Consider the following 18,446-nt stretch of genomic DNA (forward strand, 5'->3'; position numbering starts at 1 on the left):
CAATTCTGTCTGTTTTTTAGAAGATAAGTTAAAGCTGAAACAGGATTCCTCTAAATGGTAGCTGCACAGGACACTGCAGTCTTTCTCATACCTTTCTCCAGAAATGCCTTAAAGTTGGTGCTGTGCTTTTCCTTCCCATGCACTAAGCTTATCTGGAAGCTGTGGTATCTCAAAACACAGCGAAGTGTAAATGCAGCAGGCAAAGGCAGAGTGTCACTGCTCCTACCACCAGAGCTGTTGTGCATTCCTGAGGCTTGGGTTTGACTCCCTCACCTCCTTTCCATTGCTGAGGTTATTGAATGAGTTAATTTACTCTGGTCACCAGAACTCCCACACATGTAATCAGGGGTCTGTTTTTTAAGTTTAATCTGCTGAAGTCAGTTGTGTCTGTATGGCTGGTTTCCCCTCTGGATGAGAAGTCTGTTGGTCCTCTCCCAAGGAGATGGTTAGCAGAGTGATGGAAGATGCTGAGTTGCAGTATCAGGGTTGGGAATTGCATAGGTGAGGGGTGCCTGAGCCAAAACTCAGCCATTTTGTAGGCACAGTAGCTGTAGTGCGCTCCAGAGCATGTTCCTGCTTGTTAGCATACGGATGCCGACGGCAGCCTGGATCCTGGGCCTGGATCCTCAGCCTGGATCATCTCCATGTCACGTGGGAGCACTGTGGAGGTGGAAGCACAGCAGTGTTTGCATCCCAGTTACCTAACAGTGTTTGCAAATAAGGCAGTTGTTGAAGAGAGGCCTCACTTTCCTTCTGTCTGGCACAGCAGTGCCTCAGTCCTCTCCTCTCCCGCATCCCACAACCAGGATTTGGCAGCTGTAGGGTGCTTTTCAGAAGGAGCCATTTCAAACCATGTGATCTGGAGTTCAGATGGAAAGCTGAGAGACTTCAACACCCCTAAGAGATGCAGAGTTGGGCTTGGTGGGCCGAGGGACACACTCTCACATTCCCACTGCTGCTGAGGAGGATGGGAGGGCACATTTGCAGCTGGATGTCTGTGGATGACTTTACTCTGAACACTAAACTCTTCTGCCAAGCAGCTGGTGCTGTTCAGCTCCAAGGACTTGCTACTATGTGAAATTTGCTGCCTGCTCTGGAAGGGAATACTTCTGCCACTTCAAGTGGATCTCCTGCTACTTAGTGTGCTGTGCCTGTGCCCTCCTGGCCTCCTGCATGCTGCAGCCAGCCCTCCTTCTCTCCATGGTGGAGGATCCCAGCCTTTTTAGTCTCACCTCTCAAGGAGCTGCCTCTGGGTGGTTTAATTGCTTTTCTTTGAGCAGCTGTAACAGCCCTGTGCCCTTGTTGAATTCCAGAGACCAGAGCTGACTGCGGGATGCAGTTGTGGATGCGCTGGTGTTCAACAGAGCAGCAAGCGATGCTCTGTCTTGGTTTCACCACTCCTGATGACTTTTTTTCATCTGCTGCACCCTGACCTGATCATTTTGTACAACTGTCAGCAGTGTCTGAGATATCTTTCTTGAGTTCATAAATGCCTTTTTGAATTAAACACTGTGAAGTTTTCCATAAAGAGATGAGGGTGATACTACCACTGCAAGGAAGTGGTTTTTAATCCTTTAGAAATAAAAGGAGGGGAGATGGATTTTTAAATTAGGAAACTGCTATGTTGCACTCTTTTGTAATTGGGTATTCCTGACTCCTTTGGGAAGACTTAGTCTGATTAGAGTGTTGTACTCTTTTATGTTATGTATTGACATGGGAGGCAGCCACCTGTAGCACAGGAATTAGCTTTATTAGAGAGAGTGGTTTATGCAGCAGGATTCATGTGATTGTGAACCCAGGAAGTTCAGAGTTACTATATCAGAGTTATTTAGAAAAACCTGGAATGTCTCTGCATCTTGCTTAATGTGGGGGGCATAAGTGAGGATGGTGTATCTTCTGCTTGTAAAAGCATGCCTTGAAATCAGCTCAGCTGAGGTGCAGTAATCCTGAAGTAGCACAAAAAGCAGCCCTTCTGCTTGCTCTCAAAGATCACAGGGATATTTGAGTGCCTTGTCATGATTTTAATGCTCTGGATTCACTAACAGGAGGAAGCCACCATACCTGTGCTCAGTTTAATCCAGGTGGTTATGAGACTGTAAGATTTCTTTAGCACATTTACAGAGACATCCTGCTTAGTGGGAGACCTAGGTATGACTTCCCTAAATTCCTGGGAAAGTTTGCTGCACCTGCTCCTACCACCAAATCACTGTTACTTTCCCCTGCCCCAGGAGCTGGATTTCTACTCGGTGCTGGCTTTGTGTTCCTTGACCTCACAAGCTGAGCTGCTGCTCAGTCTCTTCTTGTTCTGTGCAGTCAGGGAGGCGGGTTTGCAGCTGTGCAGGCTGAGGGTGAGGTTAAGTGGTCACTTAGCAGGTGGCCACTGCTCAGGGGACACTCTGGTTCTGCAGGGATGCCTCTGCCAAAGTAGCCAGGAAGGTCCAGGAATCACAGCGGGAGGAACTCAGAATGATGCTGTTTGAATTACATCACAGTCTCCTTTCTGGAAACCCATTCTGTTCTTTGAGATGACAGGTTTTCCAGAGGCATATTTTGTGCAGAGTTCACACTTTTGCCTTGTACAACCCCTCTCCCCCTCCACTGGCACAGTGGGAGCTGCACAGTCTCCTCCTAGACAGTGTGAACGCTTGGAGCTGGAGGGTCTCTGCAGGCACTTGGCTCTCAATTCCTGTCTTTTTGTTGTTAAATATTTACAGTGAGATGTACCAGATGCTTCCTAGGAAGGGTTTTGTCAGCTTCCAAGTCCCCAGATGCAGCTGCAGAAGAGGCTGACGGCCATGAAAGGGATGGTGTCAGCACGGGTTCGGCAGCGATGCAGTGACCTCCTGTCACTCGTGCCTCGGGTGCTGCTGGCTGAGCTGGCTCGTCGGCCACAGCAGGATCCAGGCAGAGAGGACCCTTCTGCTGATGTCAAGAGATTAATGATGTCTGTTCCTCAGGCTTTTTGGTTTTTTTCTGCTTTGAAGCTCTTTCCCTGCAGAGGGAGCAGGTGATGCTCTTGGATTTTGTTGTTGCACCTTTTTTCTAGGGCCATATCTCCGTGGCAGTGGTGGTGCCTTGGCTCTCATTCCGTTCTCAGCACACTGGTGTCTATCTTGGTCACCCAGGCCTGAGGAGAGAGGGGTAGACTGATCCAGGGGGTCAAACTCCTGTCACCAGCTCTGGGCATCACCAGCCCTGGGTATGGAGAAGCCAGCAGCTGGAGCGTTGCCGCTGAATGCGTCTCCTATGCTTGGTCACACTGGTCAGGTTCCCAGTGTGCCTCCTGCTTTCAAGATAAGGTCCAGGACCTTGGGCTAGGCCCCTGTTTGTTGCTCTTGGTGCTTATCAGCTTTTGCTGCTGACAAGGTGACCTGCTGCAGAGCACTGAGGATGGGGAGGGGGGGTCCCCCCAGCTGGGGCTGTGTGCTGGCCTGGCCCCTCTGCCCGGGATAGCCTGACGTGCACACAGGGCTTGCTCCCGTGCCAGGTGTCCCTGTTTTATGTATTACAACTCCTGCTGGATGAGGATCTTCCCGGGTGCCATGGAGGTAGGATACTGGGAGGTGGCAGGTTGGCCCCTCTGAGGGGGGGCCAGGGAGGAGCAGGCTCGCTAGGTCATCGTTTTTCCAACTAAATATAGTTGCCTGTGCTTTCATAAGGTCGGGATTTTTGCATCACGTGACTGCCTTATCCCTCCCAGCCGGCAGTCAGAGTAGGGGATCGTGTGTCTGAATGGGTAATAATTAACTGTTAACTAGCTTTTCATTAGAGCCTGGCAGAACAGGCAGAACGGTAGAGCAGAGGTAAACGGGAGCAGAGGAAACTGGGAAACTGTTCCTGATCCCTCCTGGAGGGTGGACACCCCCTTTTAATTTGCAAATCAGTTGTCCCCAGGTGAGTGGGCTGGGTTGGGTGTTTTTTTTTTTGTTGTTGTTTTGTTTTATAAGGAGTTGTGAGTCCTGCCTGGTGTCTGCCCTTGCTGTTCTGTAGTTCTTGTCCATGTCAGCCCTCCCTCTCCCCCACCACTGATTTTAGTTTTTAGGTCATGAACTATCAGCTGGTCTCTGAGCTGGCTGGGAGGAGGGCCTGACCCTCCATCTCCTCCACGATTTGGCTCACTTGCATACCCTGGGCCGCTGCAGCCTTGCCTCAGGTGGCCTCCTGTCCTAGCACTGAGGCGTCCTTGCTGTGCCTCGTGCCCAGAGCGGCAGCTGGATCAACTCGTGCCTTTTCTCAGGGGCCCAGACTGACACGGCATTTTCCCTGCAGCACCGCCGGCTTTTCCAGCCCCTGTCCCTGAACCATTTAACCTGACTGTGTTTGCAGGTGTCCTTGAAGGCTTTTCTGCCTTCCATGCTGGCAGGGGAATTACTGGTGACATGCTCTTCCAGCTGGAGATGTGTCTGCACCAGATGTACTGGGTCAGGCGCTGGTTCTGGAGTAGCTTTTCCTGCAGAGGTGGTGGGTACCTTTTCCCTGCTCAAAGAGAACAGGGTGGCTCAGCAGCTGTGGGGGCCTGAGCCAGCTCAGCTTCCTCTTTTTGAGAGTTTCTGAAGTCTGGTCAGCTGGTGACTTTGGCTGTGTTCCCTGTGCCATGCTTCTTGGTTTCTGGGAGCCATTGGTTTTTCCCTGGAGAGAATCCTTAGTTTAGGATTTTTTTTTTTTTTAGAAAACTGGGTGGGAGGTGCTTCATGTGCCATCTCATTCTGTGTGTGCCTGGCATTTCAGGGATCGTGTGCAGGGCTGTGAGCATGGATTGTATGTCAGGAGTTTCCTAGAAATCCTCTTCAGGGAAGAGGTTTGCTTGAAAAGGTGGTGGAAAGATGTCACTTGCCCTTGAGAGTGAGTTCATTTGCTACCTTTAATAGTAGCTGTCTGTGCCAGGAGGAATCCAGGCAGCCCTCACTGACAGTGTTAATGTTAGAAATGCTCGTCGGCGTTTCCTAACCCGCTCCTCCTGGAGTGTAGCTGGTCACAAGCTGAAGCGTTTCTGTCTTGGACTGAGAGGCTGCCGTGAAGATGATCGTGCATTTTTGGTAAGTCCAGACCCTTCCTGCCCCTTATTTGCTCTGGAAATAAATGTCAGACCCTGCAGATAATGCATGTGTGTAGAGCTTGTAGCAGCTTTGTGCATTTAAAGGAGCAATGCTGTTCCTCAGCTCCCTGAGGAGGGCTGTGGTCTGACTGAAGCCCCTGCTCACTGTGAGGATCTGTGCTGCCCGTTTGTGCTGTCAGCAGAGGTGGGCTCCGCACATGTCTTGAGCTGCTCCTCCTCTTCCGGGGCTTTCAGGACTATCAGTTGAGGGATGTGAGGGCTTGGAGAGCTGGGATTATAACTCAGATGCCCACACTCAGCCTGTGACAGTGCTGTCCTGGCTCTACCTCCCTGCACTCTTCCAGGTCAAACTCCTGAGCTCCTGGAGCTGCCTAGGACACCCTGGTGGGAGTGTTCTCATGCTCTCCATGGAGCTGTCAGATGCCCTTTTTGAAGTTATTTTTAGAGAGTGATCTTTGCAGCAGTTGCAGAGCTTACATTGCAGAGAGGTGTAGGCAGCTCCTTGCTTCCACTGCAGTTACAGTACGGCTTGTACAGTGGAGCTTCTGCTGAGGAGCTGTGGAAAATTGCTTGGAAGGCTTTGAGCCATGGTACCTGCAGTTTATCTCCTGCTTCAGCTGTGCTTTACAAGCCTGAATCTTGCTCAACCATCCACCTTAAGGATCCAGTCTTCTGCTTGGTCCTGACCTTGGCCAGTCTTCTGCAGTTTTTCTTGCACATACAGGAAACTTCTGATATTGCTGAGGTGTTGCAGATACTCCTCTTACCTTAGTAAGCAAGGCCAAGCACTGCCCACTGGGAGCTGTGAGACCACGTGCTGCGAGTGATGGGGCTGGCTGTGGTTCTCTGCAGTCCCCAGGAGCAGGTGGGAGCCCCTGTTGTGGAGGCACCAACCCATTTGTGCTGGGAGATGTCCTTGTGATAACATCTCATTTAAAGCTGTCAGAGAACTCCATCCAGTGCTCCCTTGTTTCCAGTGCTCCCTTGTTTCCCCCTCCATTCACTCATGTGCCACTGCGATTTGGTGGGAGGTAGAGCTGTAAAACATTGCAAACCTCCTAGAGGAGGTGCAGTCTGTGGGCTGAGCCTGTCCTGGACCTTTCTGGCTTTGTGTGCCTTCAGCAAAATGAGAGCATGCCAAGCAGTCAGGGCTATAAATCCCAGGCTTTTCCGCTCGCGTGTGGAGCTGCAGCGACAAGTGTTTCCCATCTCAGCTCTGGCACAAGGCTGAGGCCATGCTGGGAGCAGCTCCTTGGGAGGCAGAGCAGGGTGGATGTGCTGATTGGTCTCTATATCTGCACCTCTCTGCACACAGGGGTGCTACCAGATGGCTCCCTAGGGAGGCTGAGGTCCCCTCCCATCTGCTGATGCTTCCCAGTCCCTTTACAGTAAGGGTGTGTTGCCCACCACAGCCTCTTGCTAATGCAGAAATGGGTGCAGCACCCACAAAAGGGGCATAAAGTGTTTGCCCATCCCCCAAGGCTTCTCTGCCTGTAACTTCAGGGGGTGCTCTTTGGTATGGACTCAAAAAGAGCTTTGTCACTGTCTGCAAGAGGCAGGCTGCTGCTGGGAGCAGGGACTGTTGGCTTGCAGGTCACATCTGGCCTGCAGGACTGGTCCTAAAAATGTCCCTGTGTGCTGTTGGTGGACATGAAGCTCGCCAGCTGTGTCCTCTGATGGCTTGGGCAGGCTCAGACTGCAAGTCCTGCACTGAGTGCATGGACAGTGGTGAGTGCCACAGGAGAGTCTCCAAATCCATGTCATGCCCCTGCTGCTGTGCAGGTCAGGTCACCCTGGGAGAGAGATTCCTTGAGGCCTGGAGCAAGGACAGGGACAGGGTTGGTGGCCTGAGTTTCTTCTCATGTTGGGAAGGTGGGGATGCACCTTTGGAGCTGTTGTCTGTTGGCTCCCTAGGTATTCTTTTAGGCCAGGAATGGGATTCCTGCAGCCACAGTGGGGTCCTGGCCTGCCTGCCTGTGGCAGGTTGCCTGCTGGGTCTGTCTTACAGGAATTTCTTTGAGGGTTGGTGCTGTTTCACCACATCTTTCCTGTGTGTCAGCACCCCAGGAGGGACTCTCTTGCCCTCACAAAATGACTCTGAAGGAGCTATATGTCTCCTGGGAAAACAGATAATCCCACGCAGAAGCATTTTTAAGTATTTTTCTCAGCTCACCCTTGCCCAAGCTGCACTTGCTCTTTCTCACCTAAAAACCTCAATGCCAGAGCAGGTGTCCTGTTGTGTGGGTTATGACTTAGTCTTCACATGTGCCACGAGTGTTGTGTGGACTGTGGGAAGGAGGGAGGATTGTTTGGAGACTGAAGAGTGAAGTGGATCCTGGTGGACTGCTGAGCACGTGGCTGTCTGTCTCATACAGCACCCTCGAGCTCCTGCTAGGGCTCTGAGGAAACTGGGGATACTGGTTTGGCTCCTGCAGCCCCATCAGGACCTGCATCACAGAGCATGCTCCCCTGCCTCAGCCTCTTCAGCACAAAGTCCAGGCTCTTGGCTTGGAACCACCTTTATCAGCAGTTTCTGGTAGGTGCCAGGCTGTGGAGCAGGATGGCTCCGTTCTGTCGACCTGGCTGCTGGGTAAGGAGGAGATGCTGTGTCAGGGACAGTGTGCCAGAGCTGAGGACTCTGCATTCCTGCTGGGAGCCTGGGCTGCCTTCTGAGGCTGTCCACCTGCTGCTGGAGCCCTTGTCTGCTTTGCACATGAGTGGTACACCTGGAGCAGCCATCACAGCATTCTTGATATAGGTACAAGTATTTCTCCAGTAATGTCAGGTCTCTGCCCAGCACTGCAGATTTATTCCCTCTCTTCATTGACCTTATCTAAAATTCCATTAGAAATTCCATTGGATGCAAGGAAAGGTAGAAAATCAGTTGCTGGGTGTTTGGTTTCATTTTCCCAGATAAGGTAGTAGATATGTCTCCTTGGCTGAGTTCAGTGGTTCTACATCAGATGTCCCTGTAGAGGTGGAGGGACATTTAACTGTGGATCTGCTGTCACTCTGGCTATCTGGTCCTTGTGCAAGGATAAGAGGCATTTGCTCACCGGGATGCATGCCCCTGTGAGCTTCCCACCCCAGGGCTCTGTGCCCCAGCCAGGTGTGGCTGCAGGAAAGCACGAGGTGTCTGCACAGCTCTGCCCTTGGTGTTTGTCAGGTGCATTTGGGAGTGAGTGTCCACAGCCGGCGAGTACTCTGGCTGTGGCACAGCCTCGGGAAGGGTTTGGCTGTGATAGCTGCTGTGGGTGCTCCCACCTGTGCCTCGTCCCCTTGGTTGCTAAGAAATAATCTCCTCGTGGCTGGGCAACCCCTTGGCTGGACAAATGATCAGGTTCTGGCTGCAGGCAGCAGATCAAAACTCAAGACCTGGTTTTCTGTTCTTGGCTGTGCCGGCATCTGCTCTGTGGCCACAGGCAAAGCTGCTCCTTGCTTCCCTGCCCGCTGTCCCCGTGCCAGCCTCACACCACTAAAGCCCTGGCTCCTGCTGCAGCTGTTTTGTCTGTCCCCTGACACAGAGAGGCCCTGTTCCTCAGGAGGTGGTCAGGCACTGCTAGTGCAACTGAAATTACTTACTGCCACCAAACAGAGGCAGGAGGAGGGTTGTGAGACTCCCGCAGGTCTGAGACATCTGTCAGCAGCTTTTAAAGGCTCGGCTGTGAACCAAGGCAGTATCCAGTGTCCCTCACTGCTCGTGCTGAGCTCCTGCGTGGGATGAGCAGCACTCACTTGCTCTCCCCTTGCCCAGCTGATGCCATGAGGTTTTCCTGCAGGGGGTCTTCTCAGCTGAAGACCACAAGATGCGTTGCTGGTGCCTTTGGTTATGTTGCTGTGCCCTGGAGGGTGCCAGGCATGCATGGCCTCTGCCAGCCCTGATCTTGGCTCAGCAAATGCTGTGTCTGGCCACGTGTCCACCAGCACAGTCACACCCTCTCCATCTCCTAGTTTGGTCTCCATGAATTGCTGGATCTCGGCTCCATCCATGCTCCACAGCCTCCCTCCCTGCTGGACTGCAGCCCTTTGCTTTGTGTTTTGTCTTCCCCAGTGCTCTGCAAATGCTAATTAGTCTTCTCAGCACCTCAGCGAGATAAGGGATCCCTGTTCATATCTTGCAGATAAGGAAAGCAGCAGAACTTGTTTCAAACAATCTCCTCCCTCTCCCACAGAGATGATGGAGTCTGCAGCACCTGCCCCTGCAGCCCGTGCCCCTTCGTTCTCTTTCACTGCTGCTTGTGAGGCCCCTCTCTTTGACTGGTTCCCAAAAAAAGCACAAGAACATCTATGGCCTTGAGGGCTCCTGAGGTGAAGCAGCTGGAGGAAAGGGCTGGATGCCTTTGCTGTGAGCACTGGGGCTGTGCTGTGGAGGGAGCAGGCACCTGGGTGGGATCCTTGCAGGGAGAGAGCTGTCCCTGCTGTCCCCCAGCCCCAGGGATCAGCCTGATCAGGCTGTGCCAGTCCCATCAGTACTGTTGGAGCAGGCAGGGTGCTCTGTGTCTGTGGAAAACCGGGCTGGCTGTGGGTTTGTGTTGTAGCTCCTGGTGCTTTTTGAAGCTATATTTAGTTGGTGACATCTGTGGGTGTTGAGTGGAGGATTTTGGAGGCTGTTTTAAAAGCGGTGGCTCTTCCTACACTGGCTTCCTAGCAGGGAAGTTTAAAAGCCCTGTGGCAAGCTTTGTGCCGTGGAGCCAGGATTCTCAATGAAGTGCACATGGAGTAAATGAGGGACACGTGGGACTGCTGCTGCTCATGAAGGGAGGCACTGCAGGTGGGTTGGGGAGGTCCTGGGGGAAAAGGGGAGGGTTCAGGGATCCAGCTGAGAGCTTGGACTCTTCTGGACTTGAAATCCCCATGCAGGAGCCATGGAGATAGGAATTGGGGAAGGAGAGTGCACATGGCTCTGTCCTGCCATGTCTGACTCTGCCTTATTGACACTTCAAAGCCTCCAGCTCTGAGCAAGGCCAGGATGAATCACTGGTTTCGAGGCTCAGAAGGGGACCGGTTTTGATCATCCAGGCAAAGTTGTCCAGCCTTGTGAAGAAGATCAAAGGCAGCTTTGAGCAGAGCTGAATAGGCTACTCAGGGTGTTTCCCGGGGCATCCCCAGATAGCCTGTGCTCCCACCCTCACCCTACCCCAGTCAGGGCTGCTTTTCTTCTAAACAAAGCCAGTGAGTCAGCAGAAATCCTTGCTGCAGGAGCCTGGCACAGGCTGCCATTTGGGGCAGAGCCCAATGGGCTCTGCTCCCCTGTGGAGCACCAGTGTCCTGGAGGAGACCCTCATCCGTGTGGGGCTGGTTTGTGTTGGGCAGAGTTGTGCTGCTCTGTTGCTCAGACTCTGTGTGCCCTGTGTGAGCCTGATCAGAGACCTTGCAGCCAGACCTGAGGGACAAAGCAAGTTGAATTCCTTTTTCTGCTTGTAAGAAGGTGGTGTGTGAGCTGGAGCCAAGATGGGCCATGGTGAGGTTGAGATCTTGACTTGCTGTGAGGTCTGTGGTGGTGTGAACCCCAACAGTCTCACTCTGATGTGCTAAAACACCCCACAGGTGCTTCAGTGCCTAAATACTTTCAGCTGTAGCAGATTTAGGAGCTTGATGTGTCTGGCTCATTCTCTCTGTACATTTCCTCCTTGAACTTACTGTCCCTGCTGGGATACCTGACTTCAAACCAGGATTCAGCAGCCACAGACTTTTGCATCTCTCTGTCAGAGCCCTGCTCTGCTCCCTGGGAATACCGGCCTCACGGTGCCGTGATGGGTCTTGACTTTTCAAGGGCACGTTTGTTTTGCTGTTCTGTGGGTGCTTTGCTGTTCTGTGGGAGCTGAGCTCCTTGCCAACCCTGCTCCCTGGCTAGGGAGGGCAGAGCTAAGGCAGGGACTGCCATCCTGCAGCAGGATGGGTTAAAAGTCCATCTCTGGGCCACCTGGATTGGTCAGGAGTTTTCTGATCTTCATGTGGCAGTTCTGAGACTCGAGTCAGAAGCTGGCTGGTTTCTGTTTACCTTTTCCTGTTAGCCCTCCTTTGCTCAAGGGGGAGCTGCTTTGCTTCCTACCCACTTCTCTCCAGAGCCAACACTCCCACTCACAGCCCTCAGCTGTGTTTTAACACTTTTGTTGTCCTTCTCTTGCAGAACTTACAACTCCAGCGAAAGTGGTGAGGGCTGCCAACCCGAGGCAGAGGAAAGGAAGCAAGGTAAGGCTGTGCCTGCTCTCCTCGCTGGCCCCCAGTTTCTGGTGTAGTTGTCAGTGCTGCATGAACCTCTCGAGGGTCTGGGGAGCAGAGCTCTTCCTTCACAAGCTTGGTTGTGGAGAGGCTGATGTGCTGGCCTTGTTCTCGATCTCCTCTTCAACATTTTAGGGGTCTTGCATGCTGCTGTGACTGGTTTTCTGCCCAGCTAGGTCAGGGGAGACCTTCTCACCTCCCCTCTAACAGGGAGGCACCTGGAGGAGTCCTGGATGTGGAAAACCTCTCACCCTGCTCTGAGGGCATCCCAAATTCCTTGTGGGCCCAGCCCTGCAGTGCAGGCAGGGTGTGACAGTGGTGTGTCTGCAGCTCTGTCTTTCCTTGTGCAGTCTGTTCCTCCCTGGCACACAGAGAGCCAGGGAAATTGTCACACAAAGCAACTCCTCTGGAGGAACCAGGGCAGTTTGTTCCAGGGACTCAGTGGTGATGGAGGGACAGTTTCTTCTGGGGCACAGCTGGGGACAGGGGCTGTTGGTGTTGGCACCCAGCAGCAGTAGAGATGTATCTGCAACTTGATAGGACTTCTCTGTTCCATTTTGGAGAAAGGAAGGCCTTGGGATGGTTGGTGCTCCTCTCTGTGAAACAGGCATGGCCCTGCGCTGGAATTGGTTTTCCCAGGAAACTTGCCTCCTGGGCAGAGGAGCATGGCACCTGCATGTAAAGATGTGATCTCCTGAGGGATAAAAAAATTCCTTTGACTCCAAATTAATTCAGAAATACCAATCCCACAAGGACAAGGAGGAGTTTCTGTGCCCAGATAAACTCAAGTGACCAGCCATGATTCTTTTGGTGCCTGGACAGTTGTTTGGCTTCTTTCCTGTGTCCTGCAGGTCCTCTGAAACCTGAAAGAGATAGAAACGATGGTAGTGAGCAGGTCACTTATTCAGCAGGGAAGTGGTTGATGTTCCCCGGTGTGCCCATGGGTGACTGGAAAGAGGGAGTTCTCTTTACGTGCTTGAATTTTCTCACCCACTCTGAGACCATGCCCTTGCTTTGTTGGCAGCACATGGTGGTTGTAGTTGGGCACTTGACTGGGGCTGTGCCTGGCTGTGGCTGCCACTAGCTGGAAGGGCTTCTTCAGTGGAATGCAGTTGCATCAGGTGTATTTAGAATGCTGTAAGCTGAGTGCTTTCCCTGTCCAGGGTGCCTGTAATTGAGTCAGTTACTCTGGGCAACTTGCTGCCAAATGCTGCTGCTGCTGGGGCAGAATATTTAGTGAGAGGCTGGGAGCTTGCAGCTTGCAGGAGTGGTGGCAGCCTCATTACAATGTCTGATGGACATAAACTTGTCTGCAGCTATTTGGAATTAGTTCAGGGTTCCTGCTTTGGTGGGGAGAGGGGTGGTATATGTGCAGTGTGGGTGTCCCCCTCCAGCCTCCTGGGGACAGCTGTTTGTGGGACAGTGGTGGGTGGAAAGCGTTCGTCCCTGCTGCAGGGAACACCTGCAGCTTCGTGCACTAACAGGACCTTTCTCTTTGGTACAAGGTTGGTGACTTTGGTGATGCCACAAATTGGCCAACACCTGGAGAAATAGCCCACAAGAGCGTCCAGGTAAGAGCACAGAACCATTGTGATGGGCAGGATATGGCCCTTGCAGACCTCCCTAGCCCTCTGGAAGCACTGGCTGAGCCAGGCCATTTGGGGTGCTGAGTGTCAGTGCGGAGGCAGCCAGGAGTAGCGTGCAGGGAATTTCCTTTTAGGGCTGCCTCCCTCCCTCAGTGCTATTCTGGGAACCTGGAGCCCATTCTAAAGCCTGGGCTGGCTGAAGCAGGTAGGCCTGCTCTCCTCAGGGCTGCTCTGTGCAGGAAGGGACTTGGCCAAGGTCAGGAGTTCCACAGGAGGAACTGAAAATGCATGAGAAAGGTTTGGTGTGCTGAAGGGGCTCAGCCCTTCCTCCCTACTGAGGACATGGGTGTCATTGAAACCTTTCTATTTTTGGATGCTGCTCTGCTAGCTCCTGGCTGTCTGTCAGGTCAAGGTGGTCACTCACCCTTTTGTCACTGGGGCAGTCTGGTCCTTTACAGGACAAACCCGTCCATGAGCACGAGGTCTCCCTGTCAGCCCATCTTGGTGTCTCAATGAGCCCTTGTCCTGCTCAGCCACAAGCCCTTCCCTAGGAGCAGGACAGCTCTGGGAGGTACAGAGCAGGGATGCACCCAGCCTAGAGTCTTCCTGTTCCTGTTCCTGCTGGGACAGCTGGGCTCTGCCTCTAGCTCCTCACTACTCCCACCTCTCACATTTTCCTGCACTGGTGTGTCCCCAGCAGCCGCACAAAGCACCCTCCCTTCGGAAGCTGCCTGTCAAGAAAGACATGAAAGAGCAGGAAAAGGGGGATGGGAGTGATGGCAAAGAGAGCCTGAAAACCAAATCGGATGAGTCTGGGGAGGAGAAGAATGGTGATGATGACAACCAGAAGTCAGCCCAGAAGAAGAAAGGTAAGGCAGGAGCTGGTGGGGACAATCCTCCAGGCTCAGCTTGTCTTCCCCTTCCCAACCCCCAGGCAGCTGGAAGCATCCTCTGCCTTCCTGGGGGCCTTGCTGCAGGACATGATCCCAGTGCAGGGACAGCTGTGGGAAAAGGTGTTTGCAGGTTTCAGGTATCATTTTGGTGGGAGCAGGTGGAGCAGGGCCCAACTAGGGGCAGGGCAGGAGCCTGCCTTCCTGTGTGGTCAGTGGTGGCACAGAACAGCCCCTTGCTGTGGGTTGTATCAGCTGTGGTTGACATGTGGGCTCAGTCTGGCCTGAGCCTGGGCAGGCAGAAAGGGGCAGAGGAAGGACAAGTGCTGTGACAGTTGCCACAGGCAAGTTCTGACTCATGTCCCTCCATGTCTCAGAGTCCTGGTCAGAGCTTTTCTGCATCCAGTGAGGCCTTGAGGGATGTCAGAGGACAGTCTGTCCAAAAGGCCCTGCTGCTTTCTCCCCTCCACGTGTGGGGGCTGTGGGGGAGGAAGCAGACTTGCTCTGAACCTGTGTCACCCCCAAACCCTGTCCTTTTGCAGGCAACAAACACAAGTGGGTCCCTCTGCAGATAGACATGAAGTCAGAGGTGCCTAGGGACAAAACGGCCTCTCGGAACAACCGGCAGAACGAGCAGCACAGGCACCCCTCCAACAACCGCAGCGAGCTCAAAGGTGGGGGCTCGGGCTGGGGAGCCGCTCCCGGCCCGGCCGCGGGGCAGAGCAAGCCCTGGTGCCCAACTGTCCTGCACTCAGAGGGCTCAGAGTGCAGCAGGCTTGCCCCAGGAGCTGCTGCCATGCCCTAACTCCCCTCCTGCCTCTCCTTCCCCTGCTGCAGGCTGGCACCCCGACAACAAGCACGAGCGCAGCTGGCAGGACCACGATGAGACCTCCAGCGTGAAGAGCGAGGGAGGGGCCGTGCGAGGAACCTTCCGGGGCCGAGGCCGCGGCCGGGGCAGGGGCCGTGGCCGTGGCAGAGGAGGTGATCATCGTGTGTGTGCCCGTGTGACTGCAGGGAGAGTGACACAGCAGGCAGAGCTCTGTGTCTGTGTGCCTGAGAGATATGGGGCTCTGAAGTGGGCTGGGGAGGGCAGAGCACTCCAGGGATACAGGGGAGTATTGTGGCTGGTCATTCCAGCTGGTAAGTTGAGCTGCTGTTAACAAAGCAAATAATTCATACCAGTATTTTTATAAAAGCAGATGTCTTCCTGCTACTCAGGCTAAGCTCTTTTTCATGTTTTCTGCCCCTTGCAATAGCTCTGTGAGCAGGAATTGAAGCATGTTGATAGTCTGTGAAGGCTTTATGCTATTTGAGAGCCAAGCAGGGTCATGGATTGGGTGAGAAAGAGCACCTGCCCTGGCATTTGGCTGGGCAGCGTCCGTGCTAGCACTATGCAGCTTCACTGTAGGGCCTTTGTGTGTCAGCTGGGCTGCCCAGTTACCCTTGGGTAAGAGGGTTCCTGGCCTCTTGTGTGGCACAGGCAGAGAGCAGGAGGATGAGGGATGTGGGTGTGGGCTTTCAGGGGTTCCTCAGGAAGAGGGAAGTATTTGTGCAGGAGTCCACCCCAGTCTGGCAGGGTAGACTCCAGGGGCTCTGTGCTGACCCTGGTGTCCCCCAGGGCACTTTGACTACCAGTATGGATACCGGAAATTTGAGGGCTCGGACGGCTCCCGCACCCAGAAGTACGCCAGCAACATCACCTACTACTTCGACAACATCAGCAGTGCTGAGCTCTACAGCGTGGACCAGGAGCTACTCAAGGACTACATCAAGAGGCAGATGTAAGTACTACCCCCTGTCCTTGTTGGGTGGTGGGGACTGCAGCCAATCCCATGGGAAGGGTTAGAGCTGAGGTGTTGACTGTGCTTTGCTTCCAGCACCAGGCACGTCTGTGCTCCCCAGGCTTGCTCCCCTCAGTGTGTGGGGGGGTTATTTCTTTGGGGGTGCTCAGAGAATGGTGGTTTGGGGCTTCCTCTCACTGACACATTGTCCATGCAGAGAATATTACTTCAGCGTGGACAACCTGGAACGGGACTTCTTCCTGCGGCGCAAGATGGACTCGGACGGCTTCCTGCCCATCACGCTGATCGCCAGCTTCCACCGCGTGCAGGCGCTGACCACCGACATCAGCCTCATCATCAAGGTGAGGGCAAGGAAGGGTGACCTTTCCTCCTTGTTCTGCTTCTCATCGCCCCTGTGCAGTGCCTGCTCACTCTGGATGAGGTGCAAGTGGAGCCTTCCCTTGTCCTTGACTTGCTCCTGCCTCCTATTAGTCCTCCCAGGGAGGAATGGCTTGGGCTGAGCCCCTCAGTATGCCAAAGCAAGGCCCTAAGTTGACCAAATACTGCTTGGTTCCAGGCTCTGAAGGACAGCAAGGTGGTGGAAATCGTGGATGAGAAGATAAGGAGAAAAGAGCAGCCAGAAAAATGGGCTCTGCCTGGCCCTCCTATGGCAGACTACACACAGACAGACTTCTCACAGTTCATCAATTGCCCTGAGTTTGTGCCCCGGCAGAGCTTCCAGAAGGAGACTGGTGAGCACTGGGGGAATGTGGAGGGAGGTGTGGGATGCAGTGCTGGGACTGCAGCATGACTGAGACCCTGAGAGTCAGGAGTGTTCCCAGGGCAGGGTTCTGCCAGTGGCTTTCTGCTTGGTGGTGGGAGCTGGTGTGGGCTCTGTCCTTGGACCCCCAGAATGCTGCTGCCTTCAGACATGGGGTAATGTGAGAGACTGCATGTAGCTTGTCCTCTGTTAGGGCTGAAGGGATTCAGAGAGAGTCAGTTCTGCTGAAAGTCTCTTGGCATGCCTGGAAATAGTCTACAACTGCTGGGCAGAGCAGAGGATGCTTGTGAATCCAGCCTTCCGTTACTGGTTGAGGAAGATACTGGGCACAAAGTGGGCAGCAGATGTGAAGCTGTCAACCAAGTGCTGCAGAAGGGTCTTCTGTCCTTCATGGGCTTCCCATGCTCTTGTCACTTCATCCCACGGGGGCTGGCAGGAGCCCAGGCCTGGGCCTGAGAGCCCACGTGAAGGATCTCGGTGCTGCTGTAAGAGTTTTGACAGAAGATCTGGCTCCAGACTCTCTCAGGAAGGTTTCCCAGAGAGCAGCAGAGCACCTGCTTTAGGGCTTTGTATGTCTGAGAAGCTGTCACCTGCAAAGCTCTGTGGCCACCCCTGGCATCATAGCTTTAACTGAAGATTCCCACTCTAGCACCTGTGGGCACTCTGCTGGTTAACTGTGGCCACTGTATGCCAGTTAGTTCTGCAGGCTGTGCCATGCTGCCAGAATGGTTGTGTAATTTGTAACTACACCTCTGGGTTCCCTCCCCTCCTCTAAAGCAGTTTGTGGTTCTTGTTGGCTCCAGAGTCCGCTCCAGGCTCCCCACGTCCTGCCAGCCCAGTCCCCACCAAAACAGAGGAAGTCAGTAACCTGAAGACAATGCCCAAGGGCCTGTCCACAAGTCTGCCAGACCTGGATTCAGAGACATGGATTGAAGTGAAGAAGAGACCCCGACCTTCCCCTGCCAGGCCCAAGGTAAGTGATGTAGGAGCTGTTGGATTGGGAGTCTCTCGGTGATTGGGGTGACTTGGATCATACATGGGCAGGCTTCAGTCAAGTAGGGTCTGTTGGGAGTGATGTGCCAGTCTCTCCTGTGTCCATCTGAGCCCCTTTGGAGCTGCTCCTCAGTGGTGTAAATGAAGTGTTCTCCCCTGATGGGCTGGGGTAAAGAAATAAGGGGCAAGACCTGGGTCTTGTGTCGCTGCGTGGTCTTTACCCTCTGTCGCGCTTGCTCCCCTACCTGCAGAAACCAGAGGAGTCAAAGACACCGCAGCAGCAGAAGCAAAAGGACCAAGATGAACCTGAGGAGCTCGACTTCCTCTTCGATGAGGAGATGGAGCAGATGGATGGCCGCAAGAACACCTTCACCGACTGGTCAGACGAGGACTCCGATTACGAGATCGACGACCGCGACGTGAACAAGATCCTCATCGTGACGCAGACCCCTCCGTACCTGCGCCGCCATCCCGGCGGGGACCGGACTGGCAACCACACCTCCAGGGCTAAAATGAGCTCGGAGCTGGCCAAGGTGATCAATGATGGGCTGTACTACTACGAGCAGGACCTGTGGACAGAGCAGTTTGAGCCAGAGTATTCGCAGATCAAGGTGAGAGCGGCTGATCCGAGGATGGCAGGGATCCGTGTGGCCGGTGGGGAGCCTTGTGTGCAGCAGTCGGGCTGGGGTGAAAAGGGCAGTGCAGTGGGTTACAGCCTACTCGTGGGGTAGAGCTAAGCTGGGATTAGTCCTCTTGAAGTGTTTGGGATTCTTGGCTCCTAGCATCATGTTTGGCCATACCAGGAATAAACACAGCGCAGTAACCAGACGTGAGGCTACAGCCATGTAAATAAAGTGCCAGTAGTGAGGTGACCTGGAACGTGGGGCCCATTGTTCTGCTGGCTGCCAGGATCTCAGCTGGCAGGGCCAGATCTGTGAGGGGAACTGGGCGTCTCTGCACTGCCCATAGTGCCCTGTGCTTTGGGCACAGCCTGTTGGAGACTACATGTGTTGGGGACGGATTCATAGGTGGCTGGACTGCTCTTGGCCTGTGCTCTTCTCCATTTTGGTGTCAGTTTGCATAGACACGGGCTTTTTATAGAAAGCCCATCTGCTGTTTTGAAATGTTTGGGTCCCA

At 53.7% G+C, this 18,446-nt stretch overlaps 1 protein-coding gene across 2 annotated transcripts in view; it reads left to right on the forward strand.

Moving 5' to 3' along the window:
• LARP1 (La ribonucleoprotein 1, translational regulator) overlaps positions 1-18,446 on the forward strand; it is a 45,801-nt gene that overhangs the window by 17,638 nt on the left and 9,717 nt on the right. Inside the window, exons 3-12 of one of the 2 annotated variants that reach the window (XM_053990760.1) lie at positions 11,187-11,248; positions 12,784-12,849; positions 13,562-13,733; positions 14,297-14,428; positions 14,592-14,735; positions 15,373-15,535; positions 15,753-15,897; positions 16,113-16,287; positions 17,120-17,289; positions 17,561-17,920. In XM_053990760.1, the coding sequence (XP_053846735.1) occupies positions 11,187-11,248; positions 12,784-12,849; positions 13,562-13,733; positions 14,297-14,428; positions 14,592-14,735; positions 15,373-15,535; positions 15,753-15,897; positions 16,113-16,287; positions 17,120-17,289; positions 17,561-17,920 (1,589 nt within the window). The remainder of the gene's footprint in view (positions 1-11,186; positions 11,249-12,783; positions 12,850-13,561; positions 13,734-14,296; positions 14,429-14,591; positions 14,736-15,372; positions 15,536-15,752; positions 15,898-16,112; positions 16,288-17,119; positions 17,290-17,560; positions 17,921-18,446) is intronic. The other variant, XM_053990761.1, reaches the window with a different exon arrangement.

Source organism: Vidua macroura, chromosome 15 (assembly GCF_024509145.1).
Source record: "Vidua macroura isolate BioBank_ID:100142 chromosome 15, ASM2450914v1, whole genome shotgun sequence".
Classification (NCBI taxonomy): Eukaryota; Metazoa; Chordata; class Aves; order Passeriformes; family Viduidae; genus Vidua; species Vidua macroura.